This window comes from Triturus cristatus, chromosome 7 (assembly GCF_964204655.1).
Source record: "Triturus cristatus chromosome 7, aTriCri1.1, whole genome shotgun sequence".
Classification (NCBI taxonomy): domain Eukaryota; kingdom Metazoa; phylum Chordata; class Amphibia; order Caudata; family Salamandridae; genus Triturus; species Triturus cristatus.
In genome coordinates this window covers 1,872,061,812-1,872,081,744 of record NC_140590.1, presented here as the reverse complement: position 1 = coordinate 1,872,081,744, position 19,933 = coordinate 1,872,061,812, and the positions used below count along the sequence as shown (strand labels likewise).

The 19,933-nt window shown below is 48.5% G+C and overlaps 1 protein-coding gene across 3 annotated transcripts in view; it reads right to left on the bottom strand.

Moving 5' to 3' along the window:
* Nucleotides 1-9,229, bottom strand: part of LOC146813554 (uncharacterized) — a 185,981-nt gene extending 176,752 nt beyond the window's left edge. For 2 of the 3 annotated variants that reach the window (XM_085620327.1, XM_085620328.1), the window contains exon 1: nucleotides 9,038-9,220. In XM_085620327.1, coding sequence (XP_085476453.1) covers nucleotides 9,038-9,217 — 180 coding nt within the window. In that variant the 5' untranslated portion in view covers nucleotides 9,218-9,220. Of the gene's footprint in view, nucleotides 1-9,037 lie in introns of all 3 variants that reach the window. The other variant, XM_085620326.1, reaches the window with a different exon arrangement.
* Nucleotides 9,230-19,933: the final 10,704 nt, after the last annotated feature.

The following is a 19,933-nucleotide window of genomic DNA, read 5'->3' as shown; positions in this document are numbered from 1 at the left end:
GTGGGGAGAGGGGCAGTGGGTTGGCAGCGCACTGGACTGTGGGTGGGGTGGGTGGGGGGAGTTGGGGGGCGTTGGGGCATTTAAGGGGTGGGGGGCGTTTGTATTGATATGTTGTGTCATGCCAGACTCTGGCTCCCTTTCAATGGCTGATCTCATGTGGCTGTAGAGGAGTTTGGATGTGACGTGCTTGAATAAAAATACTTTGAACATAAAAGATGTATTTTATTATTCTGAGTTCAGGCATACTAAACTCGAATTTCTACCATGTTCCCTGGGTCTGTTAGGGTCTGTTAGGATCATAGAATGTAACAATTCTAACAGCCCATTCTGGCCTATGAGAACAGGTAGCCTTGCAATAGTGAAAAACGAAAATGGCTGTAATTCACTATTAGGACGTGCCACACACATCAGGGCTTGTCGTACCTTATGCTTACAATGCACCCTGCCCTTGGGCCTACGATAGGGGTGACTAACATGAAGTTACGGGAAGGTTTAGGGACTGGCAAGTGGGTGTACTTGCCCAGTCAGCATGACAGTACCAGACTGCACGCAAGTTCTGCAATGGCAGACCTTAGACACATTTTACCAGGCCGCTTCTGTGAGTGGCACAACCAGGTCTGCAAGCTCACCAGCAGCATTTGTATTTACAAGCCCTGGACACTCCTGGTGCACTTTACTGGGGTCTGACAGTAAACCAAATAAGCCAATCATGGAATCCAACCAACATATACATTTTATATGCTCTGAGTGCTCTGAGCAGCCAACACCAGCAAAACACATGAGGCACAGCAACAAAAAGTGGAAGGAAGACTCACGCCAAGGTGCCAGGTCTAACAAATACCTTCGCACACACTGGAGCCATCCCGGAGGAAATGCTGGAGGCGTCAATTGTAGTCATTCCGAAACCCGGGAAAGATAAAACATATTGCAGCGCGTATAGACAAATTTCCCTCCTAAACATAGACATTAAACTCTACACGAGCATACTAGCGACTCGTCTGGCACCTTATATGCCTCAATTGGTAGAACCGGACCAGGCTGGCTTTATCCCGCAACGGCAAACGAGTGACAATACAAAGAGTCCTACACCTAATTGAAAAAGAGTCCCGCACACAGGGGGAATATATGTTACTGGTCATCGACGCCGAGAAGGCCTTCGATAGAGTACACTGGCCCTAGTTAGAGCAGGTCATGCAGAGATTTGGTCTCGGTGAGAAACTGCGCACGCGGATCCTAAATTGCTATCGCTCACCCAAAGCCACGGCCCGGGTGAATGGTCAGAATTTCCTCCCGTTTCCCCATAGGCAGGGGTACTAGGCAGGGGTGCCCTCTCTCTCCCTTCTTCTTCGCGCTTTAAATGGAGCCGCTTGCGCTGCGGGTCAGACGTCACCCTCTTATAACGGGGATCAAATGTGGTGGGGATGTGCATACTATCAGCTTATATGTGGACGACATCTTGCTCTCCCTTTCTAGCCCGATCTTGGCACTGCGGGCTCTTTTTATTGAACTACATTGTTTTGCACAGGCCTTGGGATTTAAGATTAATATGGACAATCCGACCGCTCTCAACATTTCTCTCTCTTCGAGCACGCTGGCTCGTGTGCAGGAAGAACATGCTATACAATGGTCTACCTCCTCAATCCCCTACTTGGGAGTGCAATTAGGTTCTACCATACAAGCTACAATCACCGCCAACTACGATAGGCTTCGCGCACATATTCGCAAGGAGCTGGGCCAATGGAAACATTATCCCCTCTCCTGGTTGGGCAGAATAGCAGCCACCAAGATGACTATATTCCCTCAGATTTTATATCTTTTCCAGACCCTTCCTCTTCGCCCCCCCCCCCCCCCGCAGGCTGGATTCAAGAAACCCAGACTTAGCACACTTCATATGGCAAGGCTGCAAGCCCCGGTTCAAGCACGCGATCGCAGTTTTACCACCGGAGCGAGGAGGTGTAGGGATCCATGACTTACAGCTCTACTTTTATGCATCCCAGCTCCGTTATCTAGTTGAGTGGAATCGCCTAGAATCTGAGAAGCACTGGTTATTCCAAGATCAGGCAGTCTATGGCCCCTGCAGGGTATCCCCTTCCTTCGCAAGACACAAAGGCCACCCAATCTTTACGCATCCTACATTACGAGCACGACTATGGAGGCCTGGGACCACACTAACACCACCCACGCTCTGACATCGTTTCCCTCCCCTCTCACGCTATTATTCAATAATCCAGAATTCCACCACGGCATGAACCCTAAGGCATTTGCAATCTGGCGTCCCACCTCATGTCGATCCTTGGGCCATCTGTTCGATCTGGAAGGAATCATTTCGTTCCAGCAGCTCAAAACATACTACGGTACCCATGAAACGGAATGCTTGCCCTCTTTACAGCTTAGGCACTGAGCAGTTCAGCCCTCATATGAGAAATGGCTGGTTATCTGAACCTCCGATAAAAAAATCATTTCGGACCTCTATAAACACTTATTAACAACCTCTACAAACACATATAACCCGGGTTGGGTACGATGGGAGCGGGAACTGGACCGGACACTGAGCCACAAGGAATGGGATGGTATCTATTATAGAGTCCGACACTCAGCATACCACACAGGCCTTACTGAGACACCGACTAAGGTGGTTACCTATTGGTACTACACGCCAGAGCGACTTCACCACTTTGATTCCCGTCAGAGCGCCCTGTGCTGGAGGGGTTGCGGGGAGGTGGGCACTCTGGTGCATCTGTTGTGGGGCTGTGATCGCCTTCAATCATATTGGTCCCAAATCCTTGACGAAATAGATACCCACTTTGAAACGCAACTCCCGCGATTCCCTGCATATATCCTCCTGGGCCTACCCAACCCTATAACATATCCTCTGAAATCCCTGAGGAGCTGACTAATCGCCATTGCTCTGGGGGCGGCCACTCAGAATATACTGGCGCTCCTCCCAGCTCCCAACATACTCTGGATGGCTGCAGAGACTCTAGCTGGTACTAGGGTTGGAAAAGTTAACCCTCACATTGGCTGGCAGAGGGGCTGAGTTCCCAGAGTTGTGGCGTTCCTTCCTGACCTTGCACATAACTGAATTCCGGGAACTGACATGCCCCCGTTACCTCAGGCTTCTCCGCCTTGCTGACACACATATCCCGCAAGATGGCTCTTCGCGTAATTCTAAACCATCACGCTGACTTTCAGTATATTCAGCCATTTTTCTTCCCTTTTTCTGTTTTGTGGACGGGGGGGGGGTGGAGGGTGGAAATGTTGGGTCTTATCTGTTTGTTCTTTTTTCTCTTGCCCCTTCTTATTGTTTTCTCCCGCAGACCCGCTCCGCGCATATTACATTGGTAATTCTATTATTTGCGACACTTGGTGTTTGTACTGCATTGTCTCTAGGGAGCAGGGGGTCTTGTTTTTTTCTTCTTTTCCTGTTTGAAAATCAATGAAAGATTTAAACCATAAATATCTTATTATGCATTCAAATGGTAAGCTGGCTTCAGAATAAGTAGAACAAATCCTGCTACTACTGCTGTCATTGCTTTAAGAAATAAATATAATTTATACCAGCTCAGTTGTGGCATCTATGGGAACTGTGAAGAGGTGCAAGGAGCCCTGCCTTTTTCAAAAGCATAATATCTGTTTCAAAGCTTCTCCTGACAGCCTTTGGCTGCCTGGACGAGCACCAGTGTCAGACCCCTACACCTGGCACTTCAGATCACAGGACACACGCAAGATGACACTGGATTGCACTTTGGTATTTACTGACACCATCACTCCATTATGGCGGACACACCGGAAGGAAAGAGCCGAACTGGAAGTGTAGCATACCAAACCTGTAGGATGTGGAAACAAAAAAAGGACTTAGCCCTTGAGTATTTCTGGCGGTCATCTTGTTACAATGTTGGGCTCTCTGACAGATCGAGTACGACCCACATTTCTGAAGACAATGTCGCGGCGGCCTCATATGCCACCGTGTAAAACTATTCTATTCCTAAAAAAACAAACCCAGCCCACAAAAATCACAAAAAGGCTTAAATGACGATAACGAACGTTACAGTGTAAAAGCAAACAAGAAACATAAAAAACCCATATCCCGCAACAGTGGTGAAAGTGCACAAGTACTGAAGTACCTGTAAGCGCACACGAATGACGTCAAGGATGGCAGAAGTAAACAAGTAAGCATTTCCATCCTCTTTTGTTCTGTACAACATCTGTCCTCACGTTAGCCCTGTAGAGCCAGTCGCCATGGCCGGAACAACACACAGAAAGGAGGGACAAATGTGAACAATCCACCACAGAAATGCACGGAATTTTGAAAGGCATACAAAGGAACCAATGATAAGCGATGGGCGTGGTGAAATCCCACATAGTAGTTACAGCATGTCTCGAATGAGACAGCGCATGCACTGCCTAGGCAAGACCTGAAAAGGAAGGTTTGGGTCTGCCAACAGGTTTATTTTGCCAGGTCGAAATGGCAGTTTAAACATTGCACACACTGGCTGAAATGGCTGGCCTGAGATATGTTTAAAGGGACTACTTCTGTGGGTGGCACAATAAGTGCTGCAGGCCCACTAGTACCGTTTAATTTACAGGTCCTGGGTACATGTAGTACCAGTTTACTAGTACGAGTAAATTAAATATGCCAATTGGAGGTAAGCCAATGTTACTATGTTTAATGGAGGGAACACAAGCACTTTAGCACTGGTTTGCAATGGTAAATAAAGTGTGCAAAGTCCTAAAGCCAGCAAAAACGAGATCAACAAAAACGAGCGGGCAAGCTGGACAGGAGGACCGTCGCAGAGGGAGCTGGCCCGAGGAAGAGTGCCTGCTTGGAGTTCCGCTCCTGGATTCCATCCTGTGCTTGGAGGTAATTCATAGATATTCACATTAAGAGCCCCTGTTCCTGTCTTCCGTCGGTGCACTTCATGCTCAATCTCAGGAATATGTGGTAAAGAGGGCCTGCTGCGACCTCCCGCGTGTATTCCATCATTTGCTCGGACGTCATTCATTGAAATACTTAGTAAGAGCGCCCAGTGAGAGCTCACGTCAGGATTTCATCCTGTGCTAGGACATCATTCATAGATCTGGACAGTAAGAAGATGTACTGTGAGTTCAGCTTCTGAATTCCATCCCTTGCCAATGTAGTCCCCTGTAGAGAGGTAAATACGCGAGCGGCTTCATTCTGGTTTTATAATTTACAGACCCATCACAGGGAGGCACAGCATAGTGTAGGCGTCTCTTAGTATCTATCCAATTCTATGGTAAAACAATGTTGTATTCTCATCTTGTAGGAAACTGGGCTTTTGTTGCAGTTGTCCTCCCACATTTTGCCCCGTGTTTAGCTACTGGATGCTGATTTTCGACTGACAGTGCACTGAGGCCTGCTAACCAGACTTCAGGGCCAGTGCTCCTTCCCTAAAACAAGGTGATGTCTAATCGTGCTACAATTGGCTACGGATTTTAGCAACCCTCTAAGTCCCTAGTAAATTGTACCCCAGGTACCTAGGGCATGGGTACTAAAGGGGGCCCCTATGGGCTGCATCATATCGTATGCCACTGTAAGGGACACACACACAAATCCCACAGACTGCCATTGCAGGCTAAGTGACATGGTGCAAACCATGCGTGAAAACACAACATGGCACACTCCTGTGTGCTATGCCAATGTCACTGCATCTAATAAATGTAAGTAATCCCTACAGGAGGCCTTTGAGCCCTAAGGAAGGGTGCAGTATCTTAATGTAAGGACACGTCTGCATGAGCAGATATGCCTCTGTGATGTCTAATTCTATTGCTGTATATTACAAGTGAACAGGGAAGCCATCTTAAGGTATGTGGTGGGCACTGGTCAAAACGAGTTTCCCAGCTACATAATGGCTTCACTGAAACATATGGTGTTTGGTATCAAACACCTCATATTAATAAACCCTCACTGATTCCAGTGATGGATGTATTAATACATGCACCCAGCGGGTACCTTGGAGGTACCTCCTGACCCCTGCTAGTCCTCTAGTGTGCTGGCTGACTGGTCTAGTCCAGCCTGCCACCACAGACGAGCTTCTGACTCTCAGGGGTGAGAGTCCACGCTGCCAAAGGACAGAAACAATGCCTGCTCTGGAGAGAGGTGTTTACACCTTCTCCTCCAGGAAGGCTGGTAAATCAGTATATCAAGGCAGGAGATTTCAAAGGCCTCTGCTGCCTTCGATATGCAACCCAAGGTTTACCCAGACAGGGGAGATGCCACCCCATCTGGCCCCAGGGCAGGTGGGAAAATTAGCTATGCAGGAGACGTGTTGCACTGCCAGGATGGACATACCTCTAGGGTGAGCAGTCTGAAGTGAACACCATCTTGTGTGTGGTGGAATTAGGAATTCTTGGACAGGATGATGCCCACTCCCCAAAGGAAGTGGTCATCTATTGGGGTAGTGACCACAGGGGTAAGTAGTGGATTGGCTACTACCCCTTAATCCCCTTAATGCCCCATAATTGAGTATTTAGGGGACCCCATGATACCAGGACTTCAGATTTCAACAGAAAATTGAAGTGGACAAAAAAGAGGGCTGTCAAGAGAACAGAGGATCAACGACTGACTTGGCACCAATCCTGCCAGCCTGCCTGCTGCCCCTGACAATTGTGGAAGAAGCAGACTCGTTCAGCCGCTGTACAGACTCTAAGAAACCTGGAGGGCAGCCAGTGCTTCACCAATCGCCTGAGAGTAGAGGAGCTAGTCCCTGCAGCCGCAGGCACAGAAGAAGATCCGGTTCACTAACCTGACGGTTACTGGGACTACCAATGCAGCAGCTGCCCCTGCAGAGGTCACTGTGCTACGTCCTCCCTCCAAGTGTGGCAACGCCAACACCGACTGGAGCCACACAGGACCAATACCAGGGGTACCGGACCCCTTGCAGCAACCAAGGCTTGTTATGTCCAGTCCGGACACCAGCGCCGAGGAAGACCAACCTGCACGTCGAGGGACTTCAGGGACAGTGAGATCCACATCATGAGTGGCCCAGTTGTCCTGTTTGTCCCTTATCTGCAAAAACGAGTTAAAGAAGTGTGTTGCCGACCTCTGCCGCCCGCCACCTCAAAGTACCTTTGCACCCATGCCCCACAGCCCACATCCAAGAGAGGTGACCATTCCCACAGGGTCCTGAGACCCACAAGAGCTGAGCCCACCCTTGGGTTTGGTCAGAGTGGACTTTCAGTCGCCGCCTGCATCCTCTTTCTGCAGACCCCCTAAACAGCGAGTAACTCCAGCATGGCATCTGAGCCACACAGCCAGTGGAGAAGTGGGCCACCTGTGTACCTACATGCCCAAGCATCTCAAGGTTCAAGCTCCCCGGTAGATTTACCCAGACTGGGCCTCCATCCTCTGCTTGCAGTGGTTAAGCGTAGAGTGCAGTGGCGTAGAGTACAGTGGCGCAGAGTGGACTACAGTGGCTTAGAGTGCAGCGGCGTAGAGTGGATTGTTTCAGAATAGTGTGAAGTGGCGTAGAGTGAAATGGTGCAGGGTAGAGTGCAGTTGCATAGAGTGGCATAAAGTCTAATGGCGTAAAGTGGTGTAGAGTACAGTGGTGCAGAGTAGATTAGAGTGGCAAACAGTGGATTGGCGTAGAGTGCAGGGGCATAGAGTTGAGTGTTAAAGAGTAAAGTGCATTGTCGTAGCGTGTATTGACAGAGTGCAGTGACGCAGAGTGCAGTATAGTAGAGTACAGTGGTGTAGAGTGGAGTTGTGCAAAGCACATTGGTGTGGCTTAGACTGGAGTGGGGTAGAGTGCAGTGGCGAAGAGTGCAGTGATGTAGAGTGGCAAAGAGTGCATTGGCATAGGAGGCAGTTGCGTGGAGTAAACTGGAGAGGAACAGAGGAGAGTGCAGTGGTGTGGAGTGGAGCAGGGTAGAGTGGAGGGGCGTAGAGTTGAGTATGCATGGTGTGGGAGTGCACTGCCATTACGGACAACACATTTTCAATTGAAATGACCATTACATTTGCATAGACATGCTGTTTTCAAAATGTGTGGAAATTGCAACACCTAGTGTAATGATTTGTTTTGATCATATTAAAGTATTTGTTTCCAACACACTTCAGAAATAATAAAAAATGTGCTTCATTTGTGTTCCTAATTCTGGAATAGTTTTCTACCTCGAGGACCCAGCAAGATTGTCGCATAAATCCGCTTACTTTGAAGGGAGAGAAAGAAAAGTAAAGAAGCGCCCTCGGAAGACAGCGGCTGACATTTGACCTCCGTCTTTGAATGCACAGCAAATGTGATGAGATAAGAACAAGATTTAGAGACCTTTTTACAGAAAAGGAAGGATACTGTAAATAAGGTTTGGGGAAGGAACGGTATGAACTCAAGCTGACCAGCCTAAAACAAAGTCAGAAAATGGAAAGCAAGAAAACATGAGTTAGAAACCACAAAGCCAATGGCAAGCAATGTGCACAATGCATTCCTAAGTCAACATTCTGAATGGCCCCAAGATGACTTTAGCAAACCAGCGACCTAAAAAAGAAAAGGAACTGTTTAATGATATTTAAAAAGTCTAGGCGCGTTGCGCCCCTCGAATCCCGCGCACTTCGACCTCTGTCTAGAACCTGTCGTGGGGTTGCTTGCCGTCCCATCTAGGGGGCCCTTGCAGGCATTGAGGACAGGTTGTTACCATGAGGAGCAGGGTCAGTACTGTTTTGCTAGCGTGCCAGTGTGAGTGAAAAGTGATGGGCTAGAGTGGTTAGACATTTGTAAGCATCCCTCCACCTCCGCTTGAGGGTAGCATGGCTAGTGCCCCCGCCTGGCAGGTTTTGTTACCGCTGGACTGTATTTTTATGTCCTGTCAGTAAAACAAAAATGCAAACACTAGTGCAAGGTGGTATTTTCTTAACCTTTAGAAATCTGAACTAGCACACCAATCATTTCAAATGATGAAGACAAAAGTAGGGATAATTGCCAGGGTATTAATGAGTATTGAGAATTGCAAACAAACTCTTTCTCACTCATCAGCAGTTGGCATCTCCCCCTTGAAGGGTGGCACCCCGGGCATGGCTCACCTCTGCTGGCTCCAGCTGGGGGGCTCCTCTGCAGGGGGTCTGCATGCTCCTCTCTGGGGGGGCTTGCTGGAGTCCAAGCAGGTGGATGATCGGCTTGCAGGGGGGGTGGGCAGGGGGTTGACGTGTGTCGGGAGCAGTGAAGGTGAGTCTAAGTCCTGCACAGCCAGCAGCATGTGCCATCCAGCAAAGCACAAAAGCACCAGTGCGCATGCGCGGATCCCCGCGCTGCAGGATGGTTACTCTTTGCGCATGCGTACGAGGAGCGTGTCTCCACCGAATGGTCCCGGTGCAAAACGCCCATGCGCAGATCTCGGCGTTCTACACGCATCAAGTTTCCGGTGCGCATGCGTACGAGACTAGGGCTCGTGGTGCCCAACGCGCATGGCCCAAAGCAGTGACGCCACGAGACCGTGCTTTCAGTGCCCAGCGCGCATGCGCCATACAGGCAGAGCTGTGTCTAATCAACAATGGCAGCTTCATGGAGGCCACAGCCTTTGTGTGGATAGTAGCCCGTTCCCAGGGCTGGGATGTGTTTTATGGAAAGTGAGGCTACTGGCAGGACACGTCAGCCTCTCGATACCCCACCAAGAGCACAAGTTCATCATGTTGGGTACAGGATGATGTATCACAGTATGCCCCTAATCCTGCCCTTGAGTTTCTATGCACACCTTTTTTGCCACACCTACCCCCCATTTTATGGAAACAGGGAAGAGAGAGATTTAGGAACAATCATTGGCAAAGCCAATAGGATTTGGCTATGTGAGAGTTATTGGCTTTGCTGGTATTTGGTGTTCAGGGCAAAGCTTGGGAGTTGCTTAACTCATTTCTCTCCGACAGAAGCCAGATAGTTGCACTGGGCAAATTTCATTCAAAATCCTTCACATTACCATGTGGCGTCCCGCAGGGGTCGTCTCTAAGCCCGACCCTCTTCAATGTATACGTTGCTACCCTGGCTCCAGTGATTAGGGGCTACCGGTTCGTGATCAGACGATACACAAATTGGGGTATCACTACTACCTGGCAAGGAAACCGGATTGGATAGACGCTTCCAGTCATGCATGGCAGAAGTTGGACGTTGGATGGCAGACAACTGCCTAAGGCTGAACTCGGATAAAACCGAGGTGATGTTGTTTGGAAACAACCCTAACTTTTGGACTCCCTCTTGGTGGCCGACTTCACTGGGGTCTCTCCCTACCCCAGTTGAGAAACTCAAAAATTTGGGGATCCTGTTAGATGTAAAACTTTCTATGGGAGCCCAGGTCAATGGGGTAGTCTCCAAAACAGGGTACGTCTTAAGAACACTGGAAAAAATCTTGAATCTTCTGCCGCTAGACTGTCGTAAAACCCTGGTCTCGGCCTTGGTTTTATCAAGGCTGGACTACTGCAACAGTCTATATTTAAACATACAGCAAAAACTGTTGCACAAGCTTCAGATGCTCCAAAATGCCGCGGCTAGACTCCTTACAGGTACTCCCAAATTTGCCCCTATCTCCAATGTGTTAAAAAAATTGCACTGGCTCCCGGTTGGGAACCGGGTTCAGTTTAAATCACTATGCATGGTATTTAAAGCTCTGCATTGAGAGGGGCCTGACCATCTTAAAAGACAATTTCAATGGTATACCCCAACGCGCATGCTCCGATCGTCAGAAGCAAAATTGACCGCAGTCCCGTCTACAAAAAAAGCCCTATGTGGCGGCCGAAGCTTCACGTTCGGCGCTGTAAAAGCCTGGAATAAATTGCCTTTTCATTTAAGAAATGCCAATAATCTGCTAAGTTTCAGAAAGGATCTGAAGTCTTGGCTTTTTGAGAAATAACTCTCCCTGCTCCCGCCTGCCTTTGGAGAAGTAGTCAGCGCCAGGACACCTTTTTGGTAACCGCACGCTTTAAAAATCACCTTAACATAACATAACAATGTCTTTTAGCCATGTTGTCTTACAGCGTGGCTGTTGTTTAACATTGCTAAAAGTTATTGGCGTAGCGGAGTGTGGAGTAGAGAGGCATAGAGTAAACTGGCGTAGAGTAGCTGTGAGTGGAGTGGCAAACAGTGGCGTTGAGTGGCGTAGTCTAGAGTGGCATTGCGTAGAGTGCATAGTTGTCAACATTTGAAAATTATTTTCAGGGACACTTTACAGCACAGCTATCAATTATTTACTTGAAAATTTACCACACCCACTGTCCCAAAGCTCCACCCACTCACAGATTATAGGGGTCTACTCAATAAAAAATGGCGGGGAATTGAGACAGGTAGTTCAAACTTAAGGCCAAAGTAGCTGAGTAGGAAACATTCTCCCATTTAGCTGCATTGGAGAATTTTTCCAGCTCGGCTACTTTGGCCTAAAGTTTGAAATTCCTCGCAAATGCAATTGCAGAGACTGTCCCTTCAAAAACGGAACAGTTGGCAGCTATGAGAGCGGAGTGGCGTAGAATGGAGTGGCGTGGTGTAGAGTGGCATAGAGTAGAGTGGAGTGGCATAGAGTAGAGTGGAGTAGTGTAGAGTGCCTTTGCGTGACATATAGTGGCATAAACTAGAGTGGGGTGGAGTGACAGAGTGGAGTGGAGTAGCGCAGAGTAGTGTGGCGTAGATCAAATTGGTATAGAGTGGAGTTGCGTGCAGTAGAGTAGTTTAAATTACATTGGTATAGAGTGTAGTGGCGTAGAGTAGAATGGCATAGGGAACTGTAGAGTAGAGTGGCATAGATTGGGGTGGAGTGGAGTTTAGTAGCATGGTTTAGAGTGGAGTTGCGTTGAGTTACATAGAGTGGAGTGCTGTAGAGTAGAGTGGTGTAGAGTAGAGGGGCGAAGAGTCTAGTGGCGTAGTGTAAAGTGGTGTAGAGTGACGTAGAGTGGAGTGGAGTGACAAAGAGTAGAGTAGAGTAGCACAGAGGAGAGTGGCATAGAGTGGAGTGTAGTACACCAGCATAAGAAAACTTGAGGGCCCCCCCCCCCCTGCAGCCTGGCCCACCACCTACCACTTTGCCCGACCACCCAAAAATATGACATATTTTGATTTGAAACCTCCAACATTTAAATGAAATGCCTCTAAATTGTCTTTCAAAGTTCTAATGAGAAAGTGGGAAACCCTCCTAACATATAATACCCCATTTGTAACAATAATGTCAAAAGCAGATTATTTAACTGAGGCAGCAATCAGAACAATGCCAAGGAGCGATCCTATTGTCTCAGGAACTGCCTCTGGCTGAAGAACAACTATACTTGAAACTTTGAAAGTGTAAAAGCACAAATTTGTAAGTATGAACAAGAAGAGCACACACAAAGGCTTCAAAAAATGGCTTTATTAACAATAAACTGCAGTTGAGACAATTTGCAAGTAGGACTGCAAAGAGATCTGATTACAGAAAGGAAAGCCAGTCCTTATATACAATTTTCAGAACCTTCAGACATGTTAATCCTTAATACCAAGACCATGGTGTGATCATTTCCCAAATATGTCCACATGTCCATTACTTTATACGTGACGTACATGATCGTGCTAATATTTAGCCAACTCTTAACGTTACTGCCTTCTATGCACTATCTCCATATATATGATATTTGCCATGAACAAACACTTTACCCAAGCAAGAGCAGAGCAGGTTGACATGCTCTAGTTCAGAGGCCATTTCTAAGAATGAACTCGCTGATCTGGCTTTTGTACATAGTTGAAGGCTAGTGGGCCATTTCTAAGAACTTTGGACAAGGGCCTGCAAGTTACATGTATATGCACAAAGTACACTTGCAATCCATTTGGTTCTTGCTGAATTTCAGACAGTTTAGTTTAACCATTTGTGTACCACCGAACTGTATCTGATGAGTGAGCACATATTTACAAGTTGGTGAAACACAGAAATTAATGTAAAACTATGGTTCACTCTAATATATCTTTTCACTAAAAGGGGCTAATTAATTTTTCGTCTTTTACAAAAGACAAACCCACACCTGCAATTCCATAAAAACGTGACTGACAATATACACCTGTGCCCATTCACGGATTGGCTTTGCCCCTTGCTTCCCCAGTGGCCATCACCGACCTAAACCTTAGATAACAAATCAGAGAAGCAAGAACAAAAGTCTTTAGTTGGCTGGGCTATTGAAACCAGGGGCGCAACTAGACCCGAACTTCAGGGGGGCTACCATTCCCAGCCAGGGCTGGCCCTAGCACTGGTCGCGCATGGTCTTTTTTGGCGATCCCTCCCCCATTTCCTCCTTTTCCATGAATTCAGTCACTACCACTCACCAACAATGCACCTCATCTCTCTATAGCACCTTTCTGACAAACATTTCATGTTTTTATAGCGCTACTCATCGTTTACTCACACTCAGTTCTGTGATCTGCATGGTACACGTTCTTTGTAGCAGGCACATTAACCTTCTGCACTTTGTGGGTGGTAGGAGTGCCCATGTGAGTGCACGGTGAATGATGCGACAATGTGAGAGTAGGGTAAGAGGAGTAACTGCAGAGTGAGTGAGGTCACTATATGAATTTGGATGCGGATGTAAGTGCAGAGTGGGACGAAAGAATACATGGCTAGTAATGGGCTTGTTTGAGTGAGATTGCAGATTTAGCAGTGAGGGGGACAGTTGAGCGAAGTGTGACATGAGTGCAGAGTGAGTAGTGTGCTCGTGTGACTGCAGGGTGAGGTATAGGATGAACAGCGCAAGTGCATTGTGAGTGCAGAGTGATTACTGTGAGTACAGAGAGAGCGGGTGAATGGTGGGAGTACATGGTGATCAGTGTGAGTGCATTGTGATTGCTGTGAGGGCAGGGTGCGCATAAAAGTGAAGGGCGAGAATAAGGAGTGAGTTCTCTGAATGCAGGGTGCGTTCCCAGACACTTGAAGTAACTCAGCATGTTATTGACGGCAGTGTAAGAATTTCAGATATAAGTTAAAACCACATAATTCTAGTCACCGGACTCGCCCTGTTTTGTTAGCTGGATGATCATCAAATGACTTGGGGCTCGCTTCTAAAGTAATCTTGTCGGTACTCCCAGAAATCGTTAGATACAGTTTTTCTATTTGTGCAGTTTTATAGAACTCGACCAGAAGGTATTGGAGCGCTTTACATGCGCACCTGTTACATTACACAAGGACAAGTTCATTTTTGGTAGGTCCGGCGAGAGATTACAAGATTTGCCCAGAATGTTGAGCCCACACTGAGACTCGAACTTGGTTCCCATCTCAAAAGTTGGCGGCTCCGGTCATTATGCCACATCCTCACATATGGACGCAAATTATTATTATGCAGAGCGGGAACCATGCAGACTCTGACTAGAGCATTTACTACAACAAGAACCCTGCCCAGGCTGCATCGCTCCTGACTCGGTCACGGTCTCCACCTCTCCCCAATCGGCGCAAGGGGGACTCAGCGAGAGCATGCGCAACTGATCCCTCCCGGCCTTTTCAAAGTTGTGTGTGCCCCAGGGGGCTCCGGTTGTTGCACACGTAAGCCCGGACACTGCCTGCGTGCGCATCGACTGTGATCTTAGAAGTAATTCCCCACCTAGATTTCACGGCGCCACAAGAAATTTCAACTGGAGTCAAAAGTATTATCCTAGGATCACACAATGTGGGCAAGCCGGCAAGCCGGGATTCATCCCAGTATTTCCACTTTCACACTGTGCAGTACAGCCACGAGATGGGCATTTCTGTCTGATATCAAATGCTAACAAGTTATTCTTACCAGTTGGGCTCTCTGGGTAGAGTGCGGTTGACAGGTGACATGGTGCATGTTTGCCCAAGGACACACGTGTGCTTTACAGACACAGACAAGTTACGTGTGACATGTTATGCTCAGGGATGTTTGTGGGTATTATCAAGACGCTCAGCCGAGGCCTGGACTCCACCCTCGTTCCGCATACATGGCCGGGTCAGCAGTCATAGCCACTGGGCTATATAACCTCCTGAGCGAGAAAGCTCGGCTCGCTTTGGGCTTGAGCCTCCAAGGGGACCTGGAGCAGAGCCTGGCTCGTGCTTTCAATGGCTCACCCACCTCCAGCTGGTTGTCAGTCACCCCGCCCCTCATGGCTCCATCCCCAGATTCCCTTTTCAGGGGCACCTTGAGCAATGTTTGTCAATTTCCAACACCGTCACCATGAAATGTACATTTTCTTCCGTGTGTTACAATTGATGGTCCCGTTACAGGACTGGTTCTCGCCTCCCGTGGCTGCCATAAAGCGCCGCGAGGGGCAGATCGAGGGAGGGAGCGAGAGAAGGCGAGTGTAGAAGGACTGGATAAAGGGGCTGCTTGGCTGGTTATTGTGTCATTCCACACAGCTCCAGTTGTTTTTGTGTATCCAGTGAAAGTGTCCTTTAAGTGAACCCCCACACCAGCGGAATCGCAATGACCTCACGTATCCAGGCGCTGATGCTGCTTTCTCTGAAACTGGAACCTGCATATAAACGAACCCATCTTACCCACTCAAGTCTCAGAGCCGTGGGCAGGTTCGTGAAAACCACACCTCGAATGACGACAAGAGCGAACAAAAGTAGGTTCCCAAATCAGATATGGGAAGATACAGAGGCTGCACACGGTGCCAAGGTGCTCTCCTCGGGGCCTGAGTCATTGAATGACGCTTCATCGGCTGACGGTCAGACCTCAGAAGGTGAGCATAGGCCCATCTTCTCCCTGACCCTGCCTGCATGCGCATCGACTGTGATCTTAGAAGTAATTGAATGAATCCCCTGAGAACTCTCATTGAGTAGGAAAAAAAATGCACAGCTTCTCTTCTTCACTACAGGGATCTCTGTGCTGCCCTTGCTGGCTCTGCTGAGGGGGACCCTGGATCGTGGGGGCCCCCCGCAATGCGGGGGCTGCGGGGGCCTGTGTTACTCCCCTGGTGGAGTACAGTAGAATGGCATAGGGTGATGTAGAGTAGAGTGGCATAGAGTGGGGTGAAGTACAGTGGCATGGTTTAGAGTGAAGTAGCATTGCGTTGCAGAGTGTGGAGTGGTGTAGAGTAGAGGGGTGAAGAGTTGCATGGCGTAGTGTAGATGGCATAACCCCGGTATTTGTAAAGCATGAACTAATCACCCCTAAGGGTCTCAAGGCACTCAGGGCCATCGGGAAGATTAAGCGAGCTATTGCCCAGAGTCACATGGTGCTGGGTGTAGGAGAGTAGGATCTGCTTCACATGGGTACCCCCACTTTTTGCTGGTGTTTCACTGTTTTTCGACCTTAGTCTGGCTGTGGCCCTGCTAATCAAGACCACAGCCTAGCTGCTTCCTCTCTAAAATGGTTTGCATGTACATTCGGTACATATATAATTGGATTCTGGAGTGCCTTATAAGCCCCTAGTATATGGTTTACTATGTACCTAGGGAATAGGTACCTCAGAAGCCTACCAGGGGCTGAAGCATGTATTATGCCACCCCTGGGAAGCACTCCGAAATGGCACAACAGGTCTGCTATTGCAGCCTGGGTAAGGGTGTGCTTGCACCCCTTACAGTGGTATAGGCTACCTATATCCACATATATACAGACACATATAAACCTATAAGTCACTCCTATGGCAGGCCTTAACAATCCAGAAGGCAGAGTGCTTGGTTTTGTGTTAGAGGGTGCCCAAGCATGAGCTGAGCCCCTCCGCAGCTTTCGGAAATACTTCCTTATGGCTGTTCTGTGATACAGCCATACCATATACTCTTAAGTGCATTATAACCTCGCGGTAAATGCTAACTTTGGAATGACTGCATCAAAACATGTCGGGTTTGGTGTCAAACGCTTTGGAATACTACCCCCCCCCCCCGCCAATTCTGGCGGCAGGGGTAGCATTCCACCCTTCTAGAGGGAGAGACATGTTCACACTGGCTAAACCCGGTAGGACTTTCCTGAGCCCTGGCATAACAAAATGGATGCCTCTGCCACAGATATGGGTCTGGCCTCCTGCTGCTGACCGAAACACCGGCAGGGGAGGCCTGGACAATAGGTTTCCTGTCAAAGGGAGGTGTAACCACCTCCCCAGACAGGCAGATGTGTATTGGGGCTGGGCGGGAGCACTCTCTGGTGCTTTGAAGTCCTGGACTGGGGGCACGTTTGGTGTCCCTGTGCATAGTCCAGTTCAAACTGGTTGCAGGGGCTACCTGCCCCTGCTCTGGTGCGAAACTGGACAAAGGAAATGGGTGTAACCACCCCTATTTCCAAGCCCACCCATAGGTGGGGCCTTAGAGTTAGTCCATCCCCTAAACTTACTATAAGTATAGGAATCAAGTCCCTAGGACTTCAGATTACCCTGGACGAAACTCTGCATCATATATCCTGGACCTTCGACGTTCTATCCTGACGTGGGGTCAAGAAGTGACTCCCCTGCTTGGCAGGCACAAAAGAAGCAACTGACCGGTCTGCATCGCTGAAGCTCCCGCCGGACGCCGAAGTCTTTGCATCACCAGAGGTAGATTTCCAGACTTTCCCGAGGATACCCTGAGTCCACAGCAAAGCTGAGGCCCGTGGCTATCGTGGGTGACGTGGAACCATGACCCCTGGACACTGTGATCTTTTGCAGCAACAGCATCTTCCTGGTCCTCCTCGAAGTTGTGCTTTGGACTCCGAGTAGCCCCAGCCTTAAGCACCTCCTGCACCGAAGGTTGCTGGCCTCCACTCCACAAATGACCCATGGGCCAGTTTCAAGTGCGACCGCTCGAGGCTCCTTCGCGATCATTAGCCAGTTGGCTAGCAGGTCCCCATGAAGGCAACTCCTTTTCTGCTTGGACTTTCCTGGTTTCTCCAGACGTGCCCTGACTTACCCTCGCTGGTGAGTCCCTCAGACCTCGCTGGTCTGCACCGCACTCCTTTCTCTGAATTCCTGTGACCTGCAGTTGCCAAGGCTTGTTGGGTCCATTCTGGTCGCCGATACCGCAGCACTTGACAGCCTTCGTGGGACAGCTCGAATCCAGCTCGTGGACTTCGTTGACGCCTCCTGGACCTCGTGGCTGAAGAGTCAAGACACCCATCAACTCACCTGAAGCACCCAACATCTGTGGGCATTGGTCCATCCTGCCCTTGGTCACTGGCTAGTGACCCAGACTCTGTCCCCTCTGCTTTCAGGTTCCTTCCATCCTAGATCCAGGCTTGGATCTCTTCGGACACTTCTCTTCACGGCAGCAGCAGTTCTTTGCAGGCTTCCATTGCAATTGACAACGCGACCTGACACCAAAAGACACCTATACACCCGGCTTCCCTGGGTGAGGTAACTCGAGTACTCTGGTGCTCCCATGGGTGCTAGCCCTAGAACATCTTAAGTCCAAAAGGGTTTGGTCCTGACTCTATTAGAAGTGTCCCTAATCTTTAAATTTCCAACTGCAACATTGCCCATAGAAGATAACGAGAACCCGCGGTTATGTTTACACACTGCATACAGTCCCCGTGGGTCCCCTGTGTCACTACCTTGGGTGGTTCCTTGTGGTCACAGCGATTCTACAGGCTCTAGGCCTTGTGTCTAGTTCAGTCGTGGTTCTTATACCACTTTTTTGGTATATGGTTTGGTACGCCCCTAGGGCCCAAAAGTGTATTTGTGCTATTACTGATGATTGCTATCTTGTAACTTAAGTACTTTGAACTCCAGTCTCATAAAGAGACTAGAGGGGTGTGTGTTAACCTAAATACATATATTTTAAATATATACCTGGTGTGGTTGTCCTTTCATTTGATCATTGAAGATATTATAGATTGGTAAAACAAGCTGCTTTACATTCCTTCAAGACTTAGCCTGAAGGCTGCTCTCCATAGCTACCACTAGGATAGCTTTCAATAAAGATTGTCTTTAACCTATCACCATAAGGGGTTGTTTGGACTGATACAAGGGCCCACTAGAACTAGTGGACAGCATATATCAGGCCAACTTCTCACAGCGTGTGGGATTCCAGCTTGCTATTGTTTTACCAGATAATCTTAATTGAATTGATCAACTCAAAACCACTAAAGGTACCTAAGGTACATATAATATCAAGTTTAGCTACAGTAAGTTCTACTGAACTTAGAGTTGTGTGTTAAGGGATAGCACACCCTTTCTACAATTCAAGAGAGTTTAGTAGGCCACACTAGTGTAGGTAGTGCAATACACCACACCACATTAGTAATATCTAACCAGCCAGGAACCAGTGGGTCCCTACCAGGAACCAGTGAGATCCTTTCCTATAAATATTAGGATCTCTCCTCTGCTCAGCTAAGGGCCTTATGTTCCATTAGGAAGCTGAAGACAGGCAAAAGTCCATCCACCCAGCATCTCATAAAGATACTTAAGCTGGATGATATCACAGGGCCTAGTGGGCCTGATGGGATAGACAGTGTGGGTGGGGCAGCACCTGAGGGTGGGCCTAGGGGTGGAAACTCCCCTGACCCTACCTCTGATGCTGACCAGACTGGTGACAATGACCAGACTCTGGTGAACCCAGATCTCCTGGGTGAGGATAAGGAGGATGACAATAATGCTCCTGCCTTTTTTCCTCCAGGTAGACCTGACAACAGGGCTAGAAGGGATAGATCTCTGTCAAGGGGATCTATCCAGTCTAACTCCTCTATAGGGACCTCTGTCTCTTCTCACAGAGGGAGGGAAACCAACCAGGAGAGGAGAGAGAGACTGCTGAAGTATGAGCAAGACAAGTTCAACCTCAGAAAGCAGCAGATGGCCTAAGATAGGGAAGCCCTGGAGCTCGACAGAGCTAGTAAAAAGGAGGGACTAGAGTCCCTTGGTGGCAGCAATTTCCCTAGAGATAGGGAGAGGTCTTATGACCATAGAAACCTAAGTAAGATTGTCCCTCCCTACCAGAGTGGGGATGACATCCACAAATGGAAAACTGCCTTGGAGAGGGCATGTAAAGTACAGAAGGTCCCTCAAGGTCAGTGGGAAGCAATCTTATGGCTCTCCTTTGCAGACAAAGGTAGAGACAAGCTCCTCACTGTAAG